Raw genomic sequence first — 26,286 nt, forward strand, 5'->3', positions numbered from 1 at the left:
GAATCGACTGGGCTTATTTTCACACTGCGCGCACTCGTCGTCAACTTTGGTGATATCTTCTTTTCTTCCTGGACAATCCTCTCTGTAACATCTTGTGTTACCACGCAGAACACGATGTCCGCACTTGTGCTCGATTAACGTCTTGGTACACATTTTTATGCACTTCGGTGGAGATTCTATCTCTTTTCTGGGATGATGTTGAGTTTCGTAGTGAACCGTTCAGTGCTGTAATGTTGAGAATTGGATGAGATGGTATGTTGGACTCGAGATCATGCCAGGCTTCTGCCTTTTGTTACTCTTCAGATCCAATGAAAGAGGGATAAATTGTGAGTCAATCGCAAAGGACAACTGTTATTTAAATGCGCCGGATTGTTGCGAGGGTGGTTACGCCGTCAGGTCAGCTTCCGTTCAGCTTCGGCCCAGCTTCGTTAGTTCAACTTATAGTCAGTCAACGCTTATCGAGGTTGTGTGAGATTTTGACAAGCAAACAAAGATTTGGGACACACGAATAGGTAGTTATGTGATGTCTAAGTAGAACGGAAGCAACTGAGCCTCAACAGCTAAAAAAAAAACATGACGCGGACTCAGTCCCCAAAGGGAGAAGGGAATGAAGCTCGTGACGCGGCTTTGACCAATGACGGCGTGGGTGTGGTAGATGTTGCACTTGGGAGCATGCCGAGACCCCCGGTTCCGATTCAATACGAGGCCTACCTATCTGTTTAGGTCGAGACTGAGACTAGACGGGTAAAGTAAGCAGCGTTAAATCGTATGAGGCATTTCACTTCTGGCCTGGTGTTGGTGGGCAATGCCACTTTTGATGGTTTGATTAAGCACCTTGAAAACTCAAAGATCTCGCTGCAGCGTCCCTGAATGACATTGTCGATCAATCCTCGTTCCGCGGGTTCCTGAATATCCGTCAACCTATTAAACATAGCCAGTTTCATTGGTGAATCAAATTGCTTTCGGAACATACCTAATTGACGAGGGGGTATTGTTAGAATGGCAGAACAATTGGAAAGGACTCAGCACTGAAAAACACATGAATTCCTTTCATCCCATTCATTCTTCAAGTGATCTCAGTTCGGAGCCCGTTTAATCCCTGCTTTACAATTGAAAGCTCTGTGGAATCCATGGCTAATAATCTGGGCTCAACTGAGAGATCATGCTACTCAATTCGTCACCACCTTACGGGGGTGTCTTTTCATAAGACATAGACAATCTCTATAGGGATGTAAGGGGAGGCGACAAAACCTGGAACCTCTACCCTAATAAATGACAAAAAGTCTTTGGTAAACCTAGCACAATTTAGGTTAGGTTCACGGAGTAGCAGCCCTTGGATTGATGCCAAAAGTTTTCTTCCGCTTCAGGGTATGCCTCAAGGTTCACCTAGCAAAAGATTGGAAACAAAAAGGTCTGTCTATGATCCTGCCGTAGCTTGGTACCATCATTACATTTTGCAAAACCTAACGCCGTGCTGAAGGCCTCCCATGTACACCGACAGTCAATTTGACTGACCACTACTTCCTCTATCACTTCCCACACCGTACTACCTTGTGAACTTGTTACCCTGGCCCTGTCGTGGCTGACTACCATATGCTCTGCGTCCCTGATGCTTCTTGTCCCTACTCATGCTGGCGCCGAGGGTGATGTCAACACGCGGTGGTACTGTGAAGCCAAAGCTTTTGGCGACCTTGGCCAGATCCAGCTTATTGATATCAAAAACACTGCGCAGCGAGTGAGAGGCGTAGGCGTGAAGGTAGCTGCGGTAACCATCCTTGGCACTCTTGTTCAAGTAGTAGTTTGAACTGATGAGCTTCTCAAGTTGAGACTGAATGTTGATGATCTTGGGGAAATCATATTCTACGACGGGAACACGGGCGGCCTTGAGGTGCGACAAAAAGCCAACCTCGTTGGGCTGAAGGATCAGTAGAGATCGTCCCTTGGTGTTACTGCCTCGGGCAGTTCGACCGACACGGTGAATGTAGTCGCGGGGGTCATCCGGAGGATCGAATTGGACAATCCAGTCAACGGAGGGAATCTGTTACAGGTTAGTAAGTTGTCCATGGAGTAATTCGGATCAGACACATACATCGAGACCACGAGCAGCAACGTCAGTGCAGATCAGTGTACCCTGCTTGGCATTACAAAACTCGAAAAAGGTGTTGGTTCGCTTCTGCTGCTTCTGTTTGCCGTGGAGATCAAGAACAGGAATATCGATATAGTTGAGGAGTTCGGCGTGGTATTTCACACAAGCACAACTACTGAAGAAGACAATGATCTTCTTCTTGAGGTTACGCTTGAGGAATGAGAAAAGAAGATTGAATCGCTTCTCGGCATCGCAGATAACGTAACCCTGCTCCAAGCCCTCCACAGTGCTGTATTGCTTCTCCTCATCGACGTTGATGTACAGAGGACCAGGACGCAGCGAGATACGAGCAAGATCCTCAACCTTGGTTGTTTGGGTAGCAGAGAAAAGCATTGTCTGTCGGTCCTCCTTAGGGAGAATCTTGATAATCTGTCGCATTTCATCCTCGAAACCAATTTCAAGAATTCGATCCGCCTCATCAATAACAAGGGACTTCAGGTTCTTGAAAACGAAAGGTGTGTTTTGCAGATGGTCGAGCAGACGTCCAGGGGTGGCAATAAGCAGGTTCACACCCTTGGCGAGCTTGTCGGCCTCAGCGCGACGGTTTGCGCCTCCAATGACAATACCATAAGTTTGTGAGTGGTGAGCCATGAGTTCACGGGCAACACCAAAGATCTGGAGAGCCAGCTCACGAGTTGGGGAAACAACAATGACACCAGTACCATTGCGAGGTTTGAATCGCAGAGAGCTCAACATCTCAATGACAGGAATAAGGAAGGCTAGAGTCTTTCCAGAACCAGTCTTGGCAGCACCAAGAACATCACGACCAGCCAGCGAGGGAGGAATACCTCTCCTCTGGATCTCAGTCATCTTGGTAAACTTCATCTCATTGATGGCCTTCATGGTCTTCTCGGAAAGATTCAGCTCCGCGAAGGATTGCGACTCAGCCCCAGCAACTGGAGGTAATGTGAGCTTTCCCCCATCGGGTAGATTTGTGTTGTCCTCGGCCTTGTCCTCGGTATCCTCCTCTTCATTTTCGTCTCCGGACGTGGAGTCTTCAGCATCCTCATCGGCCTCGTCGCTCTTGTCTCCGCCCTCCTTCAGAGCCTCCTCCTCGTTGGAAGAATCGTTTTCGGGCTCTTCGCGGGGCTCGGGTTCGGCGCGCTTGACTTTCTTTGATTTCTTCTCGGGAACGGTAACAGACTTCTTCTCCTTTGAAGCCTTGACGCCATTGGCGTCCTTGAACTTGCGTTTCTTGCTGCCGGCGAAATCCATCTTGTTTTGCGCGTATGGTTGATATTCTGTACAACCGATCGTCTCGCAGCAACTGAATCGAGAACTTTTTTTCAGCGATAAGAAAAGTCTTGGAGCGATAAGCGGTGATTTGTTTTTCCGACCATTCCACCGGACAAGTACACAGGTGCAGTAACCCCCGCTGTGGATTCAGCGGCAAATGTTGTTGCAAGCTTGCCTTTCTAGGACTAGTTCGAGGTCTGATGACTTCGATTTGTACAATTGGGTCACGATGAAAACTGAATTGATCGAGGTACAGGTGCACAGAGTAAGATCATATATAAGTTTGCAAGTTGCGTCTCGAGCCCTAATCAGGAAAGCTTGTATACCTGATGCCTGGCGAATACAGTTCAAGCCCTACTGTAAAAGGGTTTTGAGGGCTGGGCTGCGCACCGAATCGAGGATACAGACAGTCAATGTAGATGGGGTAGCAGAAAATTACTGCACGCCAAGAGCAGGCGACACAAATACAGAACAAAACCCCGTGCAAAAAAGTCCATGAAGTGTAGGCTCAATATCCGCTCAGTCTTGTCTGCACCCTAAAGAGCAGTGGAGGAATGTCACTTAAGTTCCCAACGAGGTTTAGCCTCAAGTCACGCTACACTGCAGGTACTAGAGTCTAGGTACTGTACGTAAGGTACTTTACTTAGTGGAGGTCCGAACCTTCGCGCTTGGGTCATCCACTCTTGTATGAACCTGATTCTTCCAAATCAGATTCCTTTCTCCCTCTTCATCTCATCTGCGCTCTCGAGACATCGCTCCTATCGCTTCCCGCGACACTATTAACTACACCCACTGCGATCGCATAAGCTTTGATACGCGACCCGAGACATATATTGGCGATCTGTCAATATCCCGAAGCCTTTGTATTCGGTCATCGCAACAAGACTCGATCTCATCCTGACTTCAGATTGTGACCGGCGTATCCGTCAAGTCGTTGCGGTACCGACCTTCGAAACTCGTCGCATTTGTTCGTCGCAATTAGGAATCATCACTCATAAGACAGTTCAATCCCTACTTACTCATAATTTCATCGAGCTATTCGCTATTCTCCGGTTCATCCCCACGACCAAAACTAGCTCCTTGCTCGTGCTGGCTCCTGTTCAGCTCCACTAGCAGCAGAGCACAATGGCGAATCCTCAACCTGACATCCAGAGTATCCTGGCTGCACTCGGTATGTCAGAACAACTCATTTTGCATAATCTGCGCTTACTGACTTGTTCACGCAGCGTCGCAGCGGCCGACAGGGACCCCAACCCAGACACCACCCGGCGCTCCCAACCAGGCATACCCTCCCCCGCCTGCGTCAGCGCAACCTGCGGCCACATACCAGCCGCCCCCTCCAAACTCCAGGAGCTATGTTGCACCTGGCTTCAATGGCCTCCCCGCGCCATCATCCAGCGGAAACCTCGACCTGAGCTCGATTCGACCTGTTAACTCGGGAACTTTGAGTATTGCTGATGCGATTGCTCAGGCCAAGGCCTATGCGGCCGAAAAGGGCGTGACATCCTACGATCGACCCCTTGTCTATGCCTCCGAATCACGAGGACCTGATCGAGGATACAACCGCTCAAGGTCACGATCACCCGTTCGCGATGAGTTCCGTGATGGTGTGAATCCCTACAGAGATGAGCGACGTGGCGGCGACAGAGGTTCGCATGGTCGGGGCTATGGTCGAGATCGTTCTTATTCGCCAGGCCCTCGTGGTAGGAATTTCTCCCCTCGGGGAAACAATGGACGCGAGAGGTCTCCCCTGAGAGGAGGTGATGACAACTCGGAGACTATTGAGATCGATTCAAGCCTTGTAGGCCTCATCATCGGCAGACAAGGAGAGAATCTTAGACGCATAGAGTCTGAATCCAACTGCCGAGTCCAGTTTCTGGCCGCCACTGACGGTGGTCCGCATAGGCTATGCAAGATCTCTGGGCCCCGGCACCGTCGTGCTGAAGTGAAGGATGCCATTAACCGTATTATTGACGATAGCGGAATGGGCGCCCTCAACCGCCCCGAAAAGCCTCGTGACCCCAACAAGGGCGGCGCAGCGGCTCTACGCGAAGGGGAGGACCACATGCAGATCATGGTCCCTGATAGAACTGTTGGCTTGATCATTGGACGTGGCGGTGAGACTATCCGCGACCTTCAAGAGCGGTCTGGCTGCCATATCAATATCGTTGGCGAATCTAAGAGTGTGAACGGATTACGGCCTGTCAACCTCATCGGCACGCGCGAAGCTGCCGCCCGCGCCAAGGATTTCATCATGGAGATTGTCGACAGTGACAGTCGAGGCGACGCGCCGCCGCCTGTTAAAAGGTTGGGAGGTGGAGGAGCAGCTCCTGGAAGCCGCCATGATGGTTCTCAGAGGGATGCGGGAGGTTCTGGTGGCCCCGACAAGATCAATGATGCTGTATATGTGCCTTCAGATGCGGTAGGTATGATCATAGGGAAAGGCGGCGAGACGATCCGGGAGATGCAGAACACCACCGGTTGCAAGATCAACGTTGCTCAATCTTCTGGTCCTGGTGAGACTCAGAGGGAGATTGCCCTGATCGGTTCGCGAGATAGTATTGCGCGAGCTAAGCTTGCCATCGACGAGAAGGTGGATGCAGTGGTGAGTCTCATCCTAACACCAAGACCCTATTTTACGCAGCTAATGTGAGAACAGCGCCAGAAAGGTAGTGGCCCCCGTGGTGGTAGTGGTGGTGGCGGCCGTGGTCATCAAGATCATGACAGGCCCAGCTACTCTCAAGCGCAAGGCTCCAGTGCCCCTACTAACCAGCCCCCCCAACCAGCTCCAGCTGATGGATCCGATCCCTACGCACAATGTAAGTCTTGATATGCTGTGCCCTTGTGCCCTTGCTGAATGCTAATCAACATAGATGGTGGTTACCAAAATTACCTGGCGCTGTGGTATCAATCCTTGATGTACCAACAACAGCAAGGCGGACAAGGTGCCCCCCCTTCTGGTGCTCCTGCACCCGGAGCATAAGTGATGTCCTGCTTGCTTGCTCGTGCTTGGGTGATCTTGATTGAGCTCTCATCCGCAAATGCCGCGGATCGAGGGTGCCATCTGGTGGTTTGATTGATATCATGCCAATGTTTTGACGCTCTTGACACCTCTCTGCACTCATAGCCCGTTGCCACGACCTACGACTGTACATCACCCGTTTTCTTTTCCCGTCTTTTGAGGACTCCTTGGACTCAACCTTTCTGATGATATATCTCTTGACTGGGCTGTCTTTACAACATTAATATTGAGGTGCAATCTCGGGTGCGACGTGCATGGTTGTCTTGCCATGACCTCATTCGAATTCATTTAGGCGATCCTGGACTCGATGCTGAATGCTTCCACGAACATTTAAAGTTGCCGCCGCCTCTACTGGCTCTTTCACGACCATGTTGCTACTGGCTTGCGGACTGACAACTCACGACTAATTCGTTGATGACATGTGCGATTTCCGGTGCCAGCTCATCTCTTGGTATGACGTACATCCTGAAACTTGCGATTTGTCGTGGCGTGGTTGAGCTGAGTTGCGTTGAGATGAGTTGCGTTGAGATGAGTTGCGTTGAGATGAGTTGCGTTGAGATGAGATGTGAACCGGCCAACTCAACTGCACGAACCTGATCACAACCTGAACTGGGCCAGTAGTGTCTTGGTGCACGTGGTGTTCGCTTGTCTCTTGCCCCTTTTCCAATCAGGCTCGTACGGTATTGGATGAATCGACTGTCTCGTGCAAGTGGTCTCCTTGTTTCTGCATGTATGCTGCGCGTTGAGTTGCCTAGCAATTCGCCATGTGCATTAGCTCGCTGCGCTTTCATCCACGTTTTCATTTGAGTCTGGTTTCAACACCGGATAGTCTCATCGCCTGCATGTCATGAGGAAAGGGAATGTATACTTTGGTGACGGTGGGTTGGATTGGAGAAATGGAGTTTCGGATTGCATTGCCTTGTATTACCATCGTAACACTTACTTAGTCTTTCACAACCGTGGGCTTTCCCGTTCACCAATTTATGTCTTTTCCCGTAGTGAGTTGTGAAGATCACTCAAGTCTCCTAGAAGTGTCATTACTACCAAGGCAGAGCCTGGTAGTTCCTCCAGACCCGTATTCTTTGTATCCAGGCTTTGAGTATGCTAAACTTGAGCACATTACCGAGGTACTTCGGTCGATGGAGGAACTATCAATATTTTATGATCTCGACAGATTCTTAGTATGTTTCTTTGGGTTGACGGATGTGAAGCGGATATATGCGGTCTGACGAGGTCAACAGAAGCTTTGACAGAACGAACTCAGGGAACCGAAGTGAATGCGTTCGACCATATTTGGAGTCCCTATTAATAAACCACACCGAGCTGCTTAAGAGATAAAGCCTTAATGGGACTTTGATTCTTTGTATCAAGATATTGAGACTACTAAGTTTTTGACGGATACAGTGAGCAAACCCTACACTTTTAACAAGGTGCCGGTAGGTAACTTATCAAGGGGAGGCAAGAAAACCGACGACCTTTATCCTAAGTGATGAAGAGAGGTTACCCTGGTATACTTTAGTAGATATTTAGATCCCTTAATTCTGCCACCTAAGGTATCTTGATCTCAGAAACTTTACTACCTTAGTAGGTACTTACTTACATATGTACCTCATAAGGGAACGTTAGTACCTACCTCTACGCAGTATTTTAGAGATGAATGCTGGAGTTTCTGTGGAATCGTTGTCTCCTTCAATATAGGAACCTTAAGTAGGTAGTAGGTACCTAGGCAAGTGCATCATGGAATCAAAAGTTAAGTGGAAAGAGCTACAGATGGATTCGTCGAATACCTTGGGTACCATGGATCGTCCCCAAGCACGGAGGGCAAGGTCCTTTTACTTTGCTTCCACTTACAAGACTCATATCAGCAACAAAGACACTCAATTAATTGATAATACTATTTAGTATCAAACTCTTATCTGTCATTTCATCATGAATCGGCTCCATCTCCCGCTGCGGAACCGAAAGCACTTCCACGAGTATCGATGCATCGTCTGCAATAGCGTGCTCGAAACTCGCCGCTCCATGAGCCCAAGAATTGAATATGTCCTAACTGATAGGTGCTACAACTGCAGTTACGAAATATCATACAGCCTCGCAACGACTGATGAGACATCTTCGCAAGAGTTTCTCCAAACAAGACTCCCACTGCTGCAAGCGGCAGAGCAGATAGCGAACGAAATAGCTGAGGACTCGGATCAACTGTGAGTTAACTACCCCAGTCACGACTACCGTATATTGGTGGAAAGAGACGCCGTTGCGAACTTCAACAGCGTCAAACCAGGCTCAAGGCTTACTTGTCGTGATAGGGGGTACCGTAGACCATGGGGGCCCACTAAGATCGATGTAGTCTTGGAACCAGATGATGAAACGACTACGGAGCCCTCGTTGTATGATGAAACGCCTGAGGAGCGTGCTGAAAGATTCCGGAACCCTGGGGCAGTTCGGTACCCCCAGACACATGACCTTGGCTACTTTGCGGCTGCTCTCTCCTATTCGCCTGAACCAGATCATCCTGAATCAGATGATATTGACTTAGAACTGTCTCAATTAGGTGCTTATGCATTAGAAGTGTATGGTTTTGCGCATGGATACGAATGGTCTGAAGGAGAAGCATCTGAATTAGATCCGCCTGAAGGAGATGCCCACCCAGTTGATAATGCGTCTGCACCACACCAGAGCCCCGACCAGCAAGAAGAGGGACTTAATATCATGAGACACCTATGAGTCGCGCAAAGAACACACAAGTGATGCAAGAGGACCCTTGGGATGTCCTGAAGAAGCTATATTGAGTGACGCCTCAGAGGACCAAGAAACCACCACTGGGGGCAGTATTCACTCTATAACGGCGTTTGATGACAAGCTACTTCTGAGGAGGTCGAGGTTAGCGCTTAGCTGGGTGCTTTGTAGCAGATATAAAATAAAGCGTGATCAATTTTACTCAGGCTTTCTTGTTGGGAGTGATTTGCGATTAGCATGCACATTAAGGTTCCCTATTTCGAATCCAATATGAAAAAAATAGGATATCCAAGGAGAAAATATGTCATCCTGGAGCCGCAGAAGAGTGATTGAGCAGTCTCTGAAGTCTCAAGAGGAGAGAAAGTCTTTGGAGACACTGGCCAAAGTGGACTGCATCTTTCCAATGTCTCCCCCGAAGTCCAGGAGTTAGAGCTGGAGAAACATCAAGCAACGGATCTTGACCTACTTGAGATCACGAGCGCATCGCATCACCTGGTAAGAAAACACTTCTCACCTCAGTGTTCGGGCTGTCCACCGGAGGAAGTTCGCCGGAGGGTAAGTGCACGAGGCACTCAGATTCATCATGATCAACGGCTAAGCCTCAGCCGTCAAATTTGAACTCGGCACATGTGAGCTCAGGAACGTTGAAACCCAAGATCAGAGAGTGTTTGGATGAAACTGACGGACGTTTAGTCTAGAAGCATAAAACCAGTGAGCTACGCCCGTAGAATGTTGGTCGGGTACTTGATATGACGCCCCGAGACGAATAGTGGGAGAGCTAGTAGGCTTTATGATGGTCTGTGGAGGTCCCAAGAATTCCAGTCACGGTGGCTGGTGGAATACAGAACGAAGAAATCGGCACATGTGAAGCCTAAGGTGGGAGATATCATCGTGATATTGGATATCAAGATCATGCAGGAGGATTATACAAAGTTTATCCAGAGATTAGCATCATGAGCTCACGAAATCAGGAATTGCGGGAATGCTAAATAATGCCCTAATCGAAATCCTTTGTTCAAAATAGAATTAGATTTAAATGCCCCGGAGTTTGCTCTAGCTCAGCCTCTCATGCCAGGCACAACACGCCAAAGACTCTGGGGATGAGAGCCCGAGCCGTGAAAGGTTATCGCCAGCAAACGTCTTCCCGTGGCCACTGAAGATACTCAATAGAACAAGAGCCGAGGAGATGGGGCTTTTTGATCACCGCCATGAGAACCCTACCCTGCTTAGCAGGATCGTCATGTGTGATGATGACGGCTGTGGTGTTTGAAGATCAAGGCGTTAGTCTTCTGGGAAGACAGCATTTTGCGAATGGCCTCATTTGCCTCTGGATAATGCCTCGGCAAGTCGACGAGACTCGGTACGTCTCTGTAATTCCAAATAATGACCTGAAGCTATCACCAGGTCCAACAGTAGAGACCATGATATCGGTTACTGCCGAAGATAAAGCTTTCTAGAATAGGGTCGAGAACCCACAAAGTACCCCCACGAAATGGGTCAACTTTCAAGAGCAGGATCCTAACTTAGAGTCTAGAACTCAAAAGCGAAGGGCTCGGGAATTGTCAGGCGGTGGCAGTGAAGGAGAAACCAACTACTACAGTACTAGTTAGTTAGGTGTGGCAAAACCATACCATACGGATGGATGCATGTACATACATACATACATGCCCTAGCATTGGAGAAAAGCTTATTGCCCCAAAGCCAAGGGGAGGAAATGAAACATTAGAATGAAACAGGAAGTGATGTGTTGATGCGAGGCAGCTGAATAACTATCGCTTGGACCTTTCATGACAACCGTTGCCTAAACGTGCCCATCAGAGGTGAGATGAGGCCTGGAAGTGCCAAATTTTAAGACACGTCCGTTTCTGGCTGTTTTATGTCGTATCTGCATCTAGGTATGTATGTATGTGTGACGTGACGTGACGTGACGTGACGTTTGAGTACCTAGGTAGGGGTGTAGAAAAGAGGGAAAAAGGAGTAATTAGAGTTGGCCGTTGCCTCGTCGAATTACGAATGTTTTATCGCGGGGTGTAGTCTATGCTGTAGCACGTCCATCATTGCGCCTCACTCACCCATCCTCAGAGCTTCTTATGTAAACCTAGGTACATTAAAATCACCATGTCCTCTCACTTTATCCCATGGCCAGGCCGGCACGGCTCTTTTTAATTCTTCATCTCCCGCGGTAGATCTTCTCCTTCTTCTCTTTAGCACGACATTTCATACTGGTGTCAAACGTTTACTGGTTTATTTCAACACCACCCTTTTTGCTGCCTTGCTGTTGGTGGCTATCAATCAACAACGAACCAACCAACGCCAAGTTTATTTTGTTGCTTTTTTATTACCCACGAATTGCATATCAAAGAAACATCGACAATTTCTGTGGCTTTCTCTCGGGCATCAACGTCGACGTTGCATTGTGGCTTGCTACTCTCCTCGGCACTCACTCGTCTCGCGTCTCACGTTACAGAGCATCGCTTGATGAAGACACCAATTCGGTATTCGGCATCTTCCCCAACTGAGACATCGCGAGTATTCCCAATACAAGAAGCAAGGCCGCCAAGACAAGGTAATTCTCACCAGCAAACGCCTACACTCACAGACACTGACTCTCCAACAAGTCTCTACGCCTAACATCGTGATATCGTGCCACGCATCGCTGAGGTATCACCGGCCAATGCTTCAGTGCAGACATGTGCCGAATGATGATTTTCAGAGGACATTGCACGTGTTGCGACCAGCCTCAGACTTGGGTTGACTTGACCCAAGAACTGTCCTGCCTTGAGGCTAAGAACAGCGGATGGTTTGGTGGATGCCGCCGAGGTATCCTCGTCCAAGAGCACGATTTCAACCAAGAATGCTCCGTATGTCATGAGGAAGACGAGGGCGTCGGAGGATTAGATGAAAGTCACATAATGCCATTTCAACAGACATCACAAACACAAACACAAACACAAAGCAGCCTCGGCAAGAGAACAGCTGGGGAGCGAGGAGAATCCAGCGATGCCTCCAAGAAGCAGAGGACTTGAACAAAGCATACACTTATCGGCGTCGGGCTTTCTTTCGGGAACCAGGCATAATGGGACAGACAGGCTGATCTTCTACTGAACTATCGATGATCGACATATACACGTTCTATCGTGAGATGAGAAGAAACCGTGGTAATGAATAATGAACAGGGACTTTCAGGATCTTGGAGGCAACGCAACCATACTGAACGAATGTAATATATCTATGTATGGACTCAATAATGTCTATTATATTCATACACAAGAATGAATATCTAATCTAAAGCTCATTCCCTTGCCAAGTCTCTTGGACAGCCTTCCAGTATCTATCAGCATCAACTCTGACATGAGCGACATGGGCACCTCCAGCGAATTTCTCTGTTCTGACTACAGCGCCGTTATCCTTTGCTTGTTGGGCATGTGATTCAACATCCTCCCAACCAACCGAGAGGTCTGAATCTCCGTAAATGTATACCCGCATAGTCTCCCGGCTGATTCTCTCAGGCGTATTGAGAGCCGAGGCATAGGCAGTATGTGGTTCCACACCTAACCATAGTTTGTAGTACACCCATGCAAAGCCCAGGAACACCCAGACGACGGGGGATAGAAATGGTGGGACCCCGGTTGAGAGGACATGGTGATCTCGTTTCCAATGGAAGTACCCGGGGCACGAGTCCATCACGACAGCATGTCGAGGAATTGGCTTCCCGCCTAGTGAAGTTTCCCATATCCCCCAAAGCGTGGCAGCAGAACTGACACCACCGTTGGAAAAGATATGGATGAGAAAGTTGGGTGCATAATCTTCCTTGGTGTCAACCGACTGTAGAATCGGCAAAGCAGGCTCAAACAGGCGACGACGTAGGGCTGGCTGAATGTATAGCTTAGTGGAAGCGCGGACTAGGAGTATGGCAGATGTTGGATAGAGCTCGCGATACTGAGAGATGTACTTTGCTATATGAATATCGCGAGCTTCCGACCACGAAAGAATGATAATGAGTGGAGGATCACCAGAGGTCGTGGTTTTGGGAGTTGGTGATGTTGTTATACCGGGCCGAAAATATGACACAGCTGGACTAAAAGCATGCATGAAAGCCAGAGGCGAGGTCTTGGAGGTTGCCATGATGAAGCCCTGATTGAGGTGCTCTGGGCCTGAATGATCAAAAAGCCTTGGAATTAGTCCGGCGACTCTAGAAGTCTGTTTTATATATAAACGATCCGATATAAAGACCTTTCCCCTCCGGGCGATGCTCCGTAATAATCGGCCTATTTAAGGAACCGCGGCCCCGCTGGAGCCGGAGCCGGACGGAGGAACAGAATCGATGGACCGGAGGCCCTCGGAGACTTTTTCTTACACATGACATCAACATCAATCATAGGTTCAGTTTCTTCAGAAATAATGTATTATGAGTGATGCCGAGACTATCGTATGCCGAAGCAAATCATGCCTCAAAGCTTTCAACAGAGAGAACCTGCTCCTCGATAAAGTCAAAGAATTTCATTGCTTCATTCTCGGCCTTGATCTCATCAACCCTCTTCTTGAAGCTATCATCTCTCAAAACACGCTCGACACCTAACCGTACCATATCAGGTGTAGGCCTACCCGTTTTCAAGTTGACCGCAACACCACTCCACTCTCCGCGCATTGCAATCTCCGGTTTGTCCTCGGTCTCACCTGCAAGAACCAAAGGAACACCGTTGGTTACTCCATGAAGAAAGCCACCATATCCAGCATTCATGACAAACACTGAAGCATGAGGTAAGAGAGCGTCGTAGGCGAGGTAATCGATGACGCGGGTGTTGGAAGGAATAGGGATGTCGTCAGGGAGAAAAGCACCTCTTTGCCCAAGGATTGCTACCACGAGGAGGTCATCGCGGTCAGAGAGCGCATCGATAGTAGGAATGATAAGATTGGTTGCGTCGCGAGCAATGGTTCCCTGAGTTACAGCAATGATACGTCGGTCACCACGCTTTACATCATCCCACCAAGAAGGATAGTTAAAATCCGCAGGAATAGGTTTGGGTGTTGCGCAACCTGAAAACTTGACGTTGGATGGCACATCAGATCGAGAGTACTCGAGACTGGGAGGACACATTTGGATCGAAAGATCATGCATGAGCATCCAATGGTGAAAAGGAATCTGAGGCTCTAGAATCTCAGTGGCGCCAAGATTCTTGAGAACCTCTTCCTGATGGGCGATAACATCAGCAAAAGGTCCACCAACCATCATCTGGTTCATGAATTGATTTCTGGCATGACCAGATTCTGTTGAGTCAGGAGGAAGACCCGGACCAAAAGGCGCAGTGTCGATGCTGGTAGCCATGTAAGGAATAGGATTCAAGTTGATTACCATGGGCCGCTTGGTGTATCCTTTGGGGAGAGGCCCACCGAGAGAGATAGGATTGGCACCCATGAAGCACGTCTCTGGCATAACAACCACTTCCCTCTCTGGGTCCTCAGCTCTGATGCCCTCGAGAACTCCATTGAGGATCCTCCAGCGTTCAGGGGTTTGTCCAGTGAAGATATGTCTGATATCATAAAGAAGCCGAGGAATGCCGGCGGGGATAGCCTCACGCTCTGCCATAAGCTTGGGGCTCACTAGAGGTGGGACGGTAACATGTCGAGCACCGGCGTCTGTGATTGATTTTTCGAATTGGTCGCCGGCGATGAAAGTGACCTCGAAGCCACGCTGGACGAGATCTTCTGCGATTCGAATCAAGGGGTACGTGTGGCCATCCACAGGAGTTGCACCAAAAACAAGGTGGGGTTTACTGGTATTGGTTGGGCCGGTGATTGTTGTCTGTTCGATACCAGTAGCTGTTTTAACTACATCGGACAGATGGGATGCCATGATCGTGTGAGGTAGAGGGCGAGAGGATAGTCAAGGAGAAATCAAGAATGGGTGTACCACAAGAGCTATGAAAGCAACACTCTGGAGACAGGTAATTACAAGAGAGAAGATGCATCCCTTTATTAATTGGAAGCATCCTGAGGTAGTCATCATTCTTGATACTATATCTCTCGGCTTCTCAAAGGCCGAGAGCCCTGCAGGTATGCTCAGCAGCTGGGACAAAATGCAGGCTGTTGACAATGAAAACCAATGAAAGCTCATAGTTTCCGAAAACCTAAGCCTCATGAAGCAAGGTTCCAGGAAGACCTTCCGGATGTTGACATTGTAGCAAAGCCCCGGAACTGACGTCTCGAGAGATGATCTAGAGATACCCCTATATGCAAGTCTGCTTACTGTAAGATGATCTGAGTTCCACAATTGGCAATCCAGGAAGCGTCCAAGCCTCCAGCCCTGCCATTATTCGGTTTCTGAGCCAATAGATCCTGGGGCGTTATGGAGTTGAACATGACAAGCGCCGCGCTATCGTGGTAGTGTAGCGGTGCATCAGCCCTATCTCGGCTGTGCAAGGTGATGACATCTACCCCCTCTTCCTTGATTCGTCATTAATCTATACGATATGCGAATGGGCGCTGGAGGCAAGGTGAGATTTTCGTTTGATTTCGGAAAGTATTTGTAGAAAAGGGGGTGATAATAGATAGGGTTCTGTTGCGGAGTTTGGAAGTGAATGTACTTAAACCACTGACAACGAATGCATTAGGAGTTCTAATGATGAACCAATATATTTTGTACATGTGCTAGGTGGAGGACAAAGCGCGGTCATTTAGAAATTCGTGTAAGGTTAGTTTTTGTCAGCGGGGTGCTTTGGCTTCAAGACAAGGAACTTCAGTCAGTGATGGTCCAATTCGTTGCTGACGTGATATTTGAGGCATTAGATCAATAATGCACAATGTAGACAGTGAGATAGCTTACTACTTTCCAGTAGTGAAACTTAGGACTGCTTTCAGAGTCAAATGCTCATAGAACAAATTGACGTGAAAGTGCAAATGCTATAGTGAGGTTGCTTTGTATAGATCAAGTTTCAGATAGGCAGCCTCGTAGTACGCTTGCGAGAATTAGTTGGGTAGTCAGCGTAGTGTCTTGCTTCTCGTTTATTCTAGCCAGTCGGTAACTCAATCGCTCTACTATGGTGATCTCTTGAAACCTGTAAACAAGTCTGAGTGATGGTGGATGTAACACCGGATCTGGAGGTCTTATTCGTTGAGCCGCCAATGTCTTGTTCTCCGGGAACCTGCAGTACATTCGTGTTTCTCTGCCATGCATCAGAGATTCTGGGAAGCATTTGAGATTTACAATCCTGACGAGAAAAATCGTTTATGAGCTCTGTATACGATCAGACTTGTTGACGCATGACCATGCGATTTGTGATCTGCGAGATCTGAGGGCAAGCAACGATATGAAATAACAGGATATTCTTATTTGAAGTTGCCCATTTATTGAATTATCTACTTACCAAGTCCACATTTAGGTTGATGTGTCAGGGATGGAAGAAGTCCGATCACAGTCCAAAGAAGGACATGATATTATTGACCATGACCTTGAGTACCTACCTATGTATATATGTTTACGAGATAACCACACCTCGAGCACCCAAGCAATTTGAAGATCAAAGTCTTCTAATCACAAGAGCCAAGTAAGGGATATATATGGTATAGGACTGATCCAAGGTTAGTAGGTAGGTAAGCTACGTCATAATAGCAGGAATATTGTCTTTTCAGCGAGTCTTCTCTTAGGTATTGTTGCACCTTCCAAGGTACCTACCTACCTATGTAGCCGAGTCAGAGAAGGAAGGCACCTCCAGGGCACTGCCAAGAGAGGTGCCTGCCACCCGCGAGTCTGAATTCTGAGGCACAGGTAAACCACTTTTCAAAATTTCGGAGTGTTTCTGAATATCACATCCTATCCCCTGCATCAACAACCTCACCGTTTCTAACCTCCACCGATAACCTTACACCTAAGGTGCTCATTACCAAGATGAGATCACTTCACTTCATCTTCGTTCTCCTCACCAGCACCATATGTCTTTCTTTTGCTGCCGTGGCAGGCAATCAAGTTGCTCAGGCACACTGGGATATTTCAACTTCACTCAACGGCTTCTCCTTCGAAAGAGCCAGAGCCATCTCCGCCAAAATTATTGATCGCACCGGTGTTCGCATGTCGAGACTCAAGAGCCTCAAGAACAAGACTAACTCCCATCCGAGATCTGCTCTCTCCCATCTGACACGAACCCATATCGCAGCAGCCGGAAAGGGTACCGTCCTTCACCAAAACATTTCTGCTGTCGGGAGCTTCTCCACTGCGTATGCTATCCAGTGTGCCTGGGATGACACTCCGGTTTGGCTCATCTTCGACACCGGAAGCTCTGATACATGGGCTGCCAAGACTGGATTCACCTGTGAGGATGCATCGGGCGACGTGAGGAAAACCCAATCTCCATGCAGTTTCGGTCAACCTCATATCGAGAACTTTATTCATGGCATCTCTGAAGTCTACTTCCATCGCCGTTATGGTTCTGGAGAGGATGTATCAGGCCCCATGGGAGTCTCTGATATCGCTTGTGGTGGGATTTTGGTCCCCAAACAGCAAGTCGGCTTGGCCAGCAGAGCCTATTGGCGTGGCGACAACACCACTGTTGGTATTCTAGGCCTTGCCTATCCATCTCTAACAAGCGCCTATCTCGGTGACCCCAACGACACATCAGATGAATCTGAATGGAACAATTACCCTTACTCGCCTTGGTTTACTACAGCAATCTCAAAGGGCGTTGTCGATCCTGTCTTCAGCGTTTCTATCGAAAGAAACACCAGTGATGGCATCTTGGCTTGGGGCGGCCTTCCTCCTATGCCATGGGGACCCAAGTCGTTTGCAGCAACAGATCTCATCATTGTCAGTTGATCCTGCAGGGAGAGTGTCTTTTTAACGTTCATGTTTCTAACAAACTTACAGGCCAAACTCGTTGAGCGTGAGAAGACTGGCTGGGAACCGTCTTTCTACACCATCATTCCGGATGGCTTACAATGGGGAAGCACAACAGACACCGCAAAATACCCCTACATCGTCGACACGGGGACTACAATGATGCATATCCCTCCTCGTCAGTTAACCCGCTTCAAGTTCCTGATGGTTACTAACAGCTCTAAAAGCATTGGCTGAAGCCATTGCCAAAGCTTTCCAGCCCCCAGCCACGTGGATGTTTGAATGGAGTGCCTACTTTGTCGATTGCGATGCCATCCCTCCCCATTTTGCGGTCATCATCAAAGGGGTTCGGTTCTGGATCAACCCAGCTGATTTGATCTATCAGGATTTCACCGAGCCGGTGACTGGGAAATGTGCAATCGCAATTTCGACAGGAGGATCTGGGCCATATATTCTGGGGGATCTGTTCTTGCAGAACGTTGTGGCTGTCTTTGATGTGGGTGGCGCAGAGATGCGTTTCTACTCCAAATAGCTGTCTGTGTCCTGGAAGCCTGTCACCTAAGGAGCAAACAAGGGATGTAGCCCTGTAGAGGCAGAATGTCAAAGGTGTAAGATATACTGGTTGAAGCAGAAATTGTTACCATCATGCATCTAGTGTTTATATGAACAAGATCGGTTAGCTGACACTAGCGTACGAAACAAGACTTTGTCTTGTTATTCCACAATGCGTCTGACTGTCAGTCTTCCTCCTCAACCTTCGACACCATGCTTCGACATATGCTTGAAGATGATTACTAACGCTCAAAACAGTCTAATCAGAAGACTGCGGTAGAATGGGAATCGATGGCTTGAATCCATGTATGCTCGTCTTTGTGTTGGCATTTGCCGTCTTCCTACCCCCTTCAGTGGATTTTATTACCAGAGTTATATTGAGAACGATCTGACCGATTTCATTTTTCAGTTCGTACAGATTAGCGGGGTTTATTAAATTAGGCAGAAACAAGAATCGGTACTTGAAGCATATGGATCTCTTCTCGGTTGCCACTTATACAGCATCATCCCACAGTGAGAATGCCAGTCACCACAAGATAAAATTCAGTTTTGATCTTAGCCAATACTGGAGTAGAACTCTCATTAAACGACGCACGAGACCCTCGGATTAATTGTTATCTGATCTAATCTCCATGTAAATTCATATCGAAACCAGACAAGAGGAGGCAAGAAAACTCAGGAACATATTCCAAGCGACAAAAAGATCAAGTAGACTTAGTACAAACTAGTTAAAGCCTAAGACTGATTATTTTGGCACCTTGATTGAGAGACAGAGGTTTCCTTCCCCCGATGGCCAGAGCCCAAGTGAAATTGTAAACGAAAAGATCCAATGCAAACACCATCGTGTATCTGCAGTGGAACGTGATTCGTCGTGTGATGTTGTGTGGGATGCTTATCGCGATAACCCGCAATGGAAGGTAGGTAGTTCGTGGTGGTTATCCTGCTGTTTCTAGCTGTCTTCTATTTTCACAAGTTCACGATTGCCTCCGTTGCAGGTCAAGCATTCGACTCAAGTCACAAGACTCGGCTTCAATGACATCCTGGCCTGGCACATCCCGTCCTGTTTGGCTCGGATACAGAATCACCAGAGAGAAACCTTACCACTTCAACATTTGTCATCGACATCTGACGTTACGGGCCGAAGCACAAGAAAATTATGAGAGGTGTCGCAGCCGGGCCTCCGTCACCTATACGGACAAGGGGTCGTGCAAATACCTTTGCCTTTAGCAAGGTACGAGATAAAATATTTCTTTGATTCATTGTCAGTGTTCAAGCGAACGAATCCGATCCACCAAATTTCGTTATCGTGAGGCCGCAAGGCGGTGTAAGGGAAGGGCAGCAGCACAACACGACAGAAAGCCGCAAAAAAGCAACCAAACCTGGGGTGAGGGGACCCCACGCCCGGAAAGTCTGGGAGCTTGGGGAGAAGGAGGTTCAAGGTGCATCTACCATCACATCACAACGTCAAATCGAATGGAAGACGGGTCAGAAGACGGATGACCCCATATATAACATGCGTTGGAAATGCAAACATCGGCCGAGAACATACCCCAGAAAACGGCACCTGGGAACCTTCAAAAAGCAATCGCAAAGTCATGATATCGCAACAGCACCACGCGACATGACATGATACCGGTGGTGCCAATTCGGACAGACCCGGAACTCAGCATAGGTCTCGTGAGCGGCAGCTGGTGGTGGTTCCTGCAGCATACCGTACCGTACTGTAGTTGCGCCCAGACAGACGGGTCCAGGCAAACATTTGACCATGAATTGAGGCTGACGGCCCGGGTAAGAGCACGGGACAAGTGTGATGAGATTTGGATCTATCGATGTCTACGCCAATACCAATATCAATGCCTGTTTACTGGAGCTGACTCGGTCGGTTCTAGGCTCGGCGTCTTGTCGGTGTCTGGGGTGAAATGCCTAAATTCACACAACCAAGGGCAATATTCTCAATGGCTACTGCATATCCTCAACACCATCTTTCTGAGCTTTTGACGCCGAAGATTGACCTTAAATGCCTGATATCTGGTTGCTGTCTTCGGGACCATGCCGGGAGGATCCGGAGGCAGGTCACCATGAGACAGCTGCAACGAAGGTTGAGCTAGCGGCTACGTACAGGTCTCTGGCAGGTCTGTGGCTTTCCTCCCCCACCATCTGATCGGCAAAGGGAAATGGAAATTTTACAGAGTGGAGGTTCCCCCGGTAAGAGACCGGAAGGGATATGATGAAGTCAGATTCAGGAGTGGTTTTGGAGCACCCGACCTTCTGTCGTCCCCTACAGGACCGTCTCCGAGCCACCACCATACAGGGCATCTCGACCGTCCCGGGGCCTCTACAGACACGCACGGCGTCCATCCGAGCGGCGGCGGGGAGGTTTGGCCCGCGACAGTGGATCAGAAACGCGGGCTTTAGCGGGGCAACGACGTAATCCCATTGGCCTGTCTCCATTCCATCGTCATTCATGATGGAGCCACGACCTTGAGAAAGACGATGCAAGCCGCATGCTCAACATGAATTTTTTTTCTCTTTCGTGTTTGTGATGGAGCAAACTCAATTACCTTGACTAAAGTACAGGTATCTTCTTGCTATAGCAGCGATAAGCTGCACCGTATCAAGTGTGATACTCGGCTGGTTGGGTCCCCCTCTTAGCCTCAAAACCGACTCCATCTTCATCCCGAGCTACCTTACCTTACCTTACCGTAGCTACCTGCATACCCTTACCTTACTTCACCTTGGACTTCTGTCACTTGACCTCTCTTATCCTCATCGGCCTTCTGTCCCTTGAACTATTCGCTACGCTACCCCAGGCACGGTTGCTACTCTATAGAGCAACTAGTTAAAGCTGCTGCTGCTGTCCATCCATCTCGATTTCTTTTCCTTTCATCCATAGACCGCTCGCTCACTATTCGACCCCTCACTCTATCCCCCACTTCATCCTCAGATAGCTTCTCCCCGAAGTCTTGGTTCCATTGCCCCGGGTGCCTTTACTGCAGATCACATCTAATTAATCTGAATCTTGCTCTTCTCGGCCAGTTCAACTTTGGGGTTGCATATACAGAACGATAGAGCTTCGACTGGCTCTATTTACTGCATCGAGCAAAGTTGCATTGGGGCCACTTCATTGGGGTCAACTTGGCGTATCATCGACGTGAATCTACTCCGTTGGGACGGGAAGGAACATACCATCCATCTACGTGCCGTGGCTTCCTCATCTGATCTCAACCAACTGGCTGGCTACTTTCGGATCCAGTCGTCGGAAAGAACTCACTCAGGTCTTTCCTTTCTCCTCACTCACCCTCCCCTCTGTAGAGTCTACCTCGGCTCACACGGCCACTAGCATTCAAACTCCTACACTCTATCGCTCGTCTTCGATTAGACTATCGTCTTTCCAATCTCATCCCCTTCTTTGTTTGATGCCTCTGCAGTATTGGAGCTTCATCAGATTTGATCAGTGCCTGGCCCTCGTTTGTGAACCTTGATTGCTCTGCTCGGTAGCAATCGCTTTCAATTTCACCGCCCAAGCAACTTACACCCAATTTGTCGCAAACCGTCAGCCACGATGCCTTCTCGAACTAACGGTGTTGGCGTTCAGGCCGAAGATACCAGGATCTGCGTGGTCATGGTCGGTCTACCAGCCCGAGGCAAGAGTTATATTGCCCAAAGAGGTAGGTTCCATTTCTATCTGCATCTGCATCATGCGCCATCATAGCTAACCAACTTCTCAGCTCAGCGATATCTTCAGTGGCTCTCCATTCCTGCACAGACTTTCAACGTTGGCAACTACCGCCGCAATGATGCACCACAACCCACGGCCGATTTTTTCGATATCAACAATCCCGAAGGAGAACGCACACGTCGTGCTGCCGCCGAGGCTGCTGTTGCCGACATGCTCGCCTGGTTTCGTTCTGGCGGCATTGTTGGTATTCTTGATGCTACCAATTCTACTCTGGAACGCCGCAAGTGGGTCCTGGAGGTCTGCAACGAAAACGGTATCGAGGTTCTCTTTGTCGAGAGCAAGTGCGACGACGAAGAGCTCATCATGGCCAATATCCGAGATGTCAAGACTACCAGCCCGGACTATCGCGGACAGGATCCTGAGACTGCCGCCCTCGATTTCCGTAACCGCATTCGCAACTACGAAAAGGTGTACTGCACCATTGACGCTGATGGTAAAGAGTCTCACCTAACTTACCTCAAGATCATGGATGTCGGTAAGCAAGTCATTATCAGCCGTATCCGAGATTATCTCCAAAGTCGCATTGTGTACTATCTTATGAATCTACACATCCGTCCTCGTTCAGTTTGGCTATCAAGAGTAAGAGTGATTACGTTGCGCGATCAAATCAATCACTGACAATCTTTATAGCATGGCGAATCCTTGTATAACATTGACGGAAGAATTGGCGGTGATACACTCCTCTCTCCTCGTGGTGAACAGTATGCGAGAAAACTTCCTGAGCTCGTCCGAAAATCAGTTGGTGTAAGTCCAGCCGCACCCTAACAATTTTTATGTGGCTAACACTGGGTAGGACGATCGACCACTAACAGTATGGACCTCAACTTTGCGACGCACTATTGCTACTTCTCGTTTCCTTCCCCAGCACTACAATCAACTCCAGTGGAAGGCGCTCGATGAGCTTGACTCAGGAGTATGCGACGGCTTGACTTACCAGGAGATCAAGGACCGATATCCCGAGGACTTTGCCGCCCGTGATGAAGACAAGTACAACTACCGATATCGTGGCGGGGAGTCGTACCGTGATGTTGTTATCCGCCTGGAACCCATCATCATGGAATTGGAACGAAGTGAGGATATTCTTATCGTTACCCACCAAGCTGTGTTACGATGTATATATGCATACTTCATGAAGAAGGACCAGTCTAAGAGCCCTTGGATGAATGTGCCCCTACACACCTTGATAAAACTTACCCCAGGAGCCTACGGTACCGAGGAAGTTCGCTATGAGGCCAATATTCCTGCTGTCAGCACCTGGAGAGGCAAGGGCAGCACCGCCAAGCACGAGAACCCAGCCCCTGATGTCATGTAATACGATATACAACATTTTCAAGTTTCACAAGAGTGTACTTGAGTATACGGCGAGCATGCGCCCGGTGGATGACTGTTACGATTTGAAATGAGCGTGCATATGGAACAGATTTAGGGGTACGATGACACGGCAAAGCATTTTTAACGAGCATTCTATGACTACTTGCTATGAAGAAGAGAGCTCGTACGATATCCGCAGGAACCTAGGGCTCGGGAGTAAACACATACACGGTATAATGCCACGAAAGGCACAATGGTAGGGCTTCGGTACGGCTCTGTACAGGATCAACGGCGTTCTTTGCTATTTGTCTGATAGTGGATCAGGCTGGATAATGATTAGTGCCTATATAAAAATGACATCGAAGCACATCAACAGAACGAATCACAAAATCATGATGGCTATATATGAGAGCAATTGTCCTTTAAGTAAACTGAAGTTGAGCAGTGTAGATGGTTGAGAACAAATTCAAATTTTTGTGGCAATGCCTGATATGGAATGCCAGGTTTTGTGATCCCCCGTCTAGGATGTTGTTGTGTCCTGGCTAATAACTAGGATGCTACTTTACTGCCCTCGTAATATCCAGTATTTCGTTTCCCTTAACTCATATGTAAGACGATGATCTACAAGTACAATCAATATCGAGAACGACTGGGGGCGACACACTGAGGTCATGGATGGACATTGTCTCCCCAGCTGATAATTGCTCATCGATCGTTCAATATCCGACCATCGCACGAAGTCTGTAGGCTCCTGCACCGACTATGGCATCGGGGAGCTCTCAACATCCCAGCAATACCTCATCAGGCCCGCCGAGGTGGAGACCGCGGAAAAGAAGAGAAGGGTGCGCCGGTAGTTACTCGGTGGGGTCGATTTTGGTACCGATCCAAAGTGTTGGAGACTTATCGAGGTCAATCGACCTCTTAGATAGCGTCCATAGAGAGGGCCTTTCATGTTCTTAAGCCGTTCCTAAGTCCTTCCTGTGCTATTCATATTGATATCTTCTAAACCCTCTGAAGACACAGTGCGCCATGTTCGCTCCAAACCTACCATGGCCTCGGGGGGGAATACATGAGACTGGCTTACACCAAAATCCACCGATCTACCACCAAATCCAGTCTCGTGTTATATTTCCCCCCCTAGCATGGCTACCTGATTTGGCCTTGTAGGGCAGAACGTTCAGAGGCATGGGGAAGATGCTCGCTTACGCGATTTTCCGTCATGGCTTCAGTCATTATGATCGTGTGAGCTTTGGTTCGATTGTCCCGTAGAACTCGGCAAGTGGTGGGAGGCGCAGTCTGTGCCGGTATTGGTGTCAGATTTCCAGACTTCCTGTTTCGGCTGGTTTTCTTCGCTACTTTGTCGCTTCTTTGAAACCATCTTCTTGGTCAAAGACGGAGTTTGTGATCGGGTTCCTCCACGGCGCTTCTCTCTGCTACGCGTGGCCTTTGACATCGGCCAAGAGCGACGGAATCTTCCAGTAGTTGGTGCAGTCACCTTGTGAGCTGCAGGTGCACTGTGCCGAAATTGTAGTTGATGTAGGAATGTGTGGTTGGGATTGTCGTGGCAAGTGCAACGACAAGGAGCGAGATTGGGCCCGGAGGCCTTGACGATCTTGGCAATGAGCTCGGCCATGGACAATTCGATATGAAGCTTCACGAGATATGCAAGTGGGTGAAACTCGACGTATCTGGCACAACGATTAGCTGATGGGCAATACACGGGAGTTTCAACATACAGAAACGTATTCCGTAGTGACATTGACCCAATGATCAGAATCTATTTCGAGTGTCAGCCAGCTGATATACAGAAGAGTTTGATAATGAGGACTTGCATCCATCGAGATGGAGACGATGACCATCACCAGGTTGAAGCGATACAACACCACATACTTGGTTAGGCCGTATGATATGAGGGACGAGCGGACAAGATAGACAAAGTAGAAGTTCAGAGCCAGATCAATAACCGCAAAAATCCCTTTCTCGATTCGGTCCCAAACGTTGTTGATATCGATATAAGTCTGGCTAATTTGCAGTCGAGCCGGTATCCAAATACAAAAGACTGAAACGTTAATAAGTGCCAAGATAACAAATATTCCCCATTTTAGTCGTCGAACGATGGTCGGTGAAACGTGGAGAAGGGCTATTCGGTTGACAATGATTTGCATAATGCAATGGATTTGAAATACCCAAAGGAGCACTGTAGCGATTAGCCCGGGACCGCAAACGTGAGCCAGTGAACATACAGATGAAGAAATATATCAAGAACCTTGAAGTGACATGGTTAATCATTGAGCTTGATGCCATTGAAAATAGAGATCGAGCAACCAAGACTCACCCTGGACGAATAGTTCCTCGAACATAACCCCAGCCAAGACCTCCAATAATGGCGCTGGAGACCAATTCAAGCCATATCAAGACCATATACGTTGTGATTCTTTGTGCGCGTTTCCATTGATGATAAGTTTGAATACCCACACGAATGAGACCAAAAATTGCCAGACACAGAGTCATGCCAAAGGTGATGCTGACAATCGCCCAGTCAGAGCAACTTGGCTCGTGGTATTCAAACCATGGTGGAATAAGCAGTCCGCCCCCCTTCATTGTATCATGGCTACCGGCGTGATCAGAGGTAAGAGGTTAGATGGTTGGTGAGTGGTGCACACGATTGAACACCAACTAGAAATGTCGGCTTGATCTCGAGGTTTTGTAGCAAGGGT

The 26,286-nt window shown here is 48.5% G+C and overlaps 9 protein-coding genes; 5 read left to right on the forward strand and 4 right to left on the reverse strand.

Annotated features, from left to right (window-relative positions):
• Positions 1 to 1,546: 1,546 nt before the first annotated feature.
• Positions 1,547 to 3,361, reverse strand: FFUJ_09815 (probable ATP-dependent Helicase; the record flags this gene model as incomplete). XM_023568240.1 has 2 exons in its annotated part: positions 1,547 to 2,038; positions 2,090 to 3,361. 2 exons carry the CDS (start codon positions 3,359 to 3,361, stop codon positions 1,547 to 1,549), a joined length of 1,764 nt encoding a protein of 587 aa, XP_023436189.1.
• Positions 3,362 to 4,507: 1,146 nt separating this feature from the next.
• On the forward strand, positions 4,508 to 6,365 carry FFUJ_09814 (related to P element somatic inhibitor; the record flags this gene model as incomplete). XM_023568242.1 has 4 exons in its annotated part: positions 4,508 to 4,553; positions 4,609 to 5,987; positions 6,042 to 6,201; positions 6,256 to 6,365. 4 exons carry the CDS (start codon positions 4,508 to 4,510, stop codon positions 6,363 to 6,365), a joined length of 1,695 nt encoding a protein of 564 aa, XP_023436146.1.
• Positions 6,366 to 8,333: 1,968 nt separating this feature from the next.
• On the forward strand, positions 8,334 to 9,128 carry FFUJ_09813 (uncharacterized protein; the record flags this gene model as incomplete). XM_023568243.1 has 2 exons in its annotated part: positions 8,334 to 8,605; positions 8,711 to 9,128. The coding sequence occupies 2 exons, from the start codon at positions 8,334 to 8,336 to the stop codon at positions 9,126 to 9,128; spliced, it is 690 nt and encodes a 229-aa protein (XP_023436147.1).
• Positions 9,129 to 11,830: 2,702 nt separating this feature from the next.
• On the forward strand, positions 11,831 to 12,166 carry FFUJ_14906 (uncharacterized protein; the record flags this gene model as incomplete). Its single annotated transcript, XM_023568244.1, has 1 exon — positions 11,831 to 12,166. The coding sequence occupies one exon, from the start codon at positions 11,831 to 11,833 to the stop codon at positions 12,164 to 12,166; it is 336 nt and encodes a 111-aa protein (XP_023436222.1).
• Positions 12,167 to 12,425: 259 nt separating this feature from the next.
• Positions 12,426 to 13,265, reverse strand: FFUJ_09812 (uncharacterized protein; the record flags this gene model as incomplete). Its single annotated transcript, XM_023568245.1, has 1 exon — positions 12,426 to 13,265. One exon carries the CDS (start codon positions 13,263 to 13,265, stop codon positions 12,426 to 12,428), a length of 840 nt encoding a protein of 279 aa, XP_023436148.1.
• Positions 13,266 to 13,584: 319 nt separating this feature from the next.
• FFUJ_09811 (related to N-glycosyltransferase) lies at positions 13,585 to 14,994 on the reverse strand (the record flags this gene model as incomplete). The annotated part of the gene is made up of 1 exon (XM_023568246.1): positions 13,585 to 14,994. The coding sequence occupies one exon, from the start codon at positions 14,992 to 14,994 to the stop codon at positions 13,585 to 13,587; it is 1,410 nt and encodes a 469-aa protein (XP_023436149.1).
• Positions 14,995 to 17,025: 2,031 nt separating this feature from the next.
• On the forward strand, positions 17,026 to 18,499 carry FFUJ_09810 (related to acid proteinase; the record flags this gene model as incomplete). XM_023568247.1 has 3 exons in its annotated part: positions 17,026 to 17,937; positions 17,998 to 18,145; positions 18,195 to 18,499. 3 exons carry the CDS (start codon positions 17,026 to 17,028, stop codon positions 18,497 to 18,499), a joined length of 1,365 nt encoding a protein of 454 aa, XP_023436150.1.
• Positions 18,500 to 22,081: 3,582 nt separating this feature from the next.
• FFUJ_09809 (probable fructose-2,6-bisphosphate 2-phosphatase) lies at positions 22,082 to 23,570 on the forward strand (the record flags this gene model as incomplete). XM_023568248.1 has 4 exons in its annotated part: positions 22,082 to 22,187; positions 22,248 to 22,837; positions 22,889 to 23,002; positions 23,052 to 23,570. 4 exons carry the CDS (start codon positions 22,082 to 22,084, stop codon positions 23,568 to 23,570), a joined length of 1,329 nt encoding a protein of 442 aa, XP_023436151.1.
• A 1,224-nt stretch (positions 23,571 to 24,794) lies between these two features.
• Positions 24,795 to 26,170, reverse strand: FFUJ_09808 (uncharacterized protein; the record flags this gene model as incomplete). XM_023568249.1 has 5 exons in its annotated part: positions 24,795 to 25,257; positions 25,306 to 25,346; positions 25,432 to 25,766; positions 25,813 to 25,835; positions 25,905 to 26,170. 5 exons carry the CDS (start codon positions 26,168 to 26,170, stop codon positions 24,795 to 24,797), a joined length of 1,128 nt encoding a protein of 375 aa, XP_023436190.1.
• Between the last annotated feature and the right edge of the window lie 116 nt (positions 26,171 to 26,286).

The sequence above is a fragment of the Fusarium fujikuroi genome, chromosome FFUJ_chr09 (genome assembly GCF_900079805.1).
Source record: "Fusarium fujikuroi IMI 58289 draft genome, chromosome FFUJ_chr09".
Taxonomy (NCBI): domain Eukaryota; kingdom Fungi; phylum Ascomycota; class Sordariomycetes; order Hypocreales; family Nectriaceae; genus Fusarium; species Fusarium fujikuroi.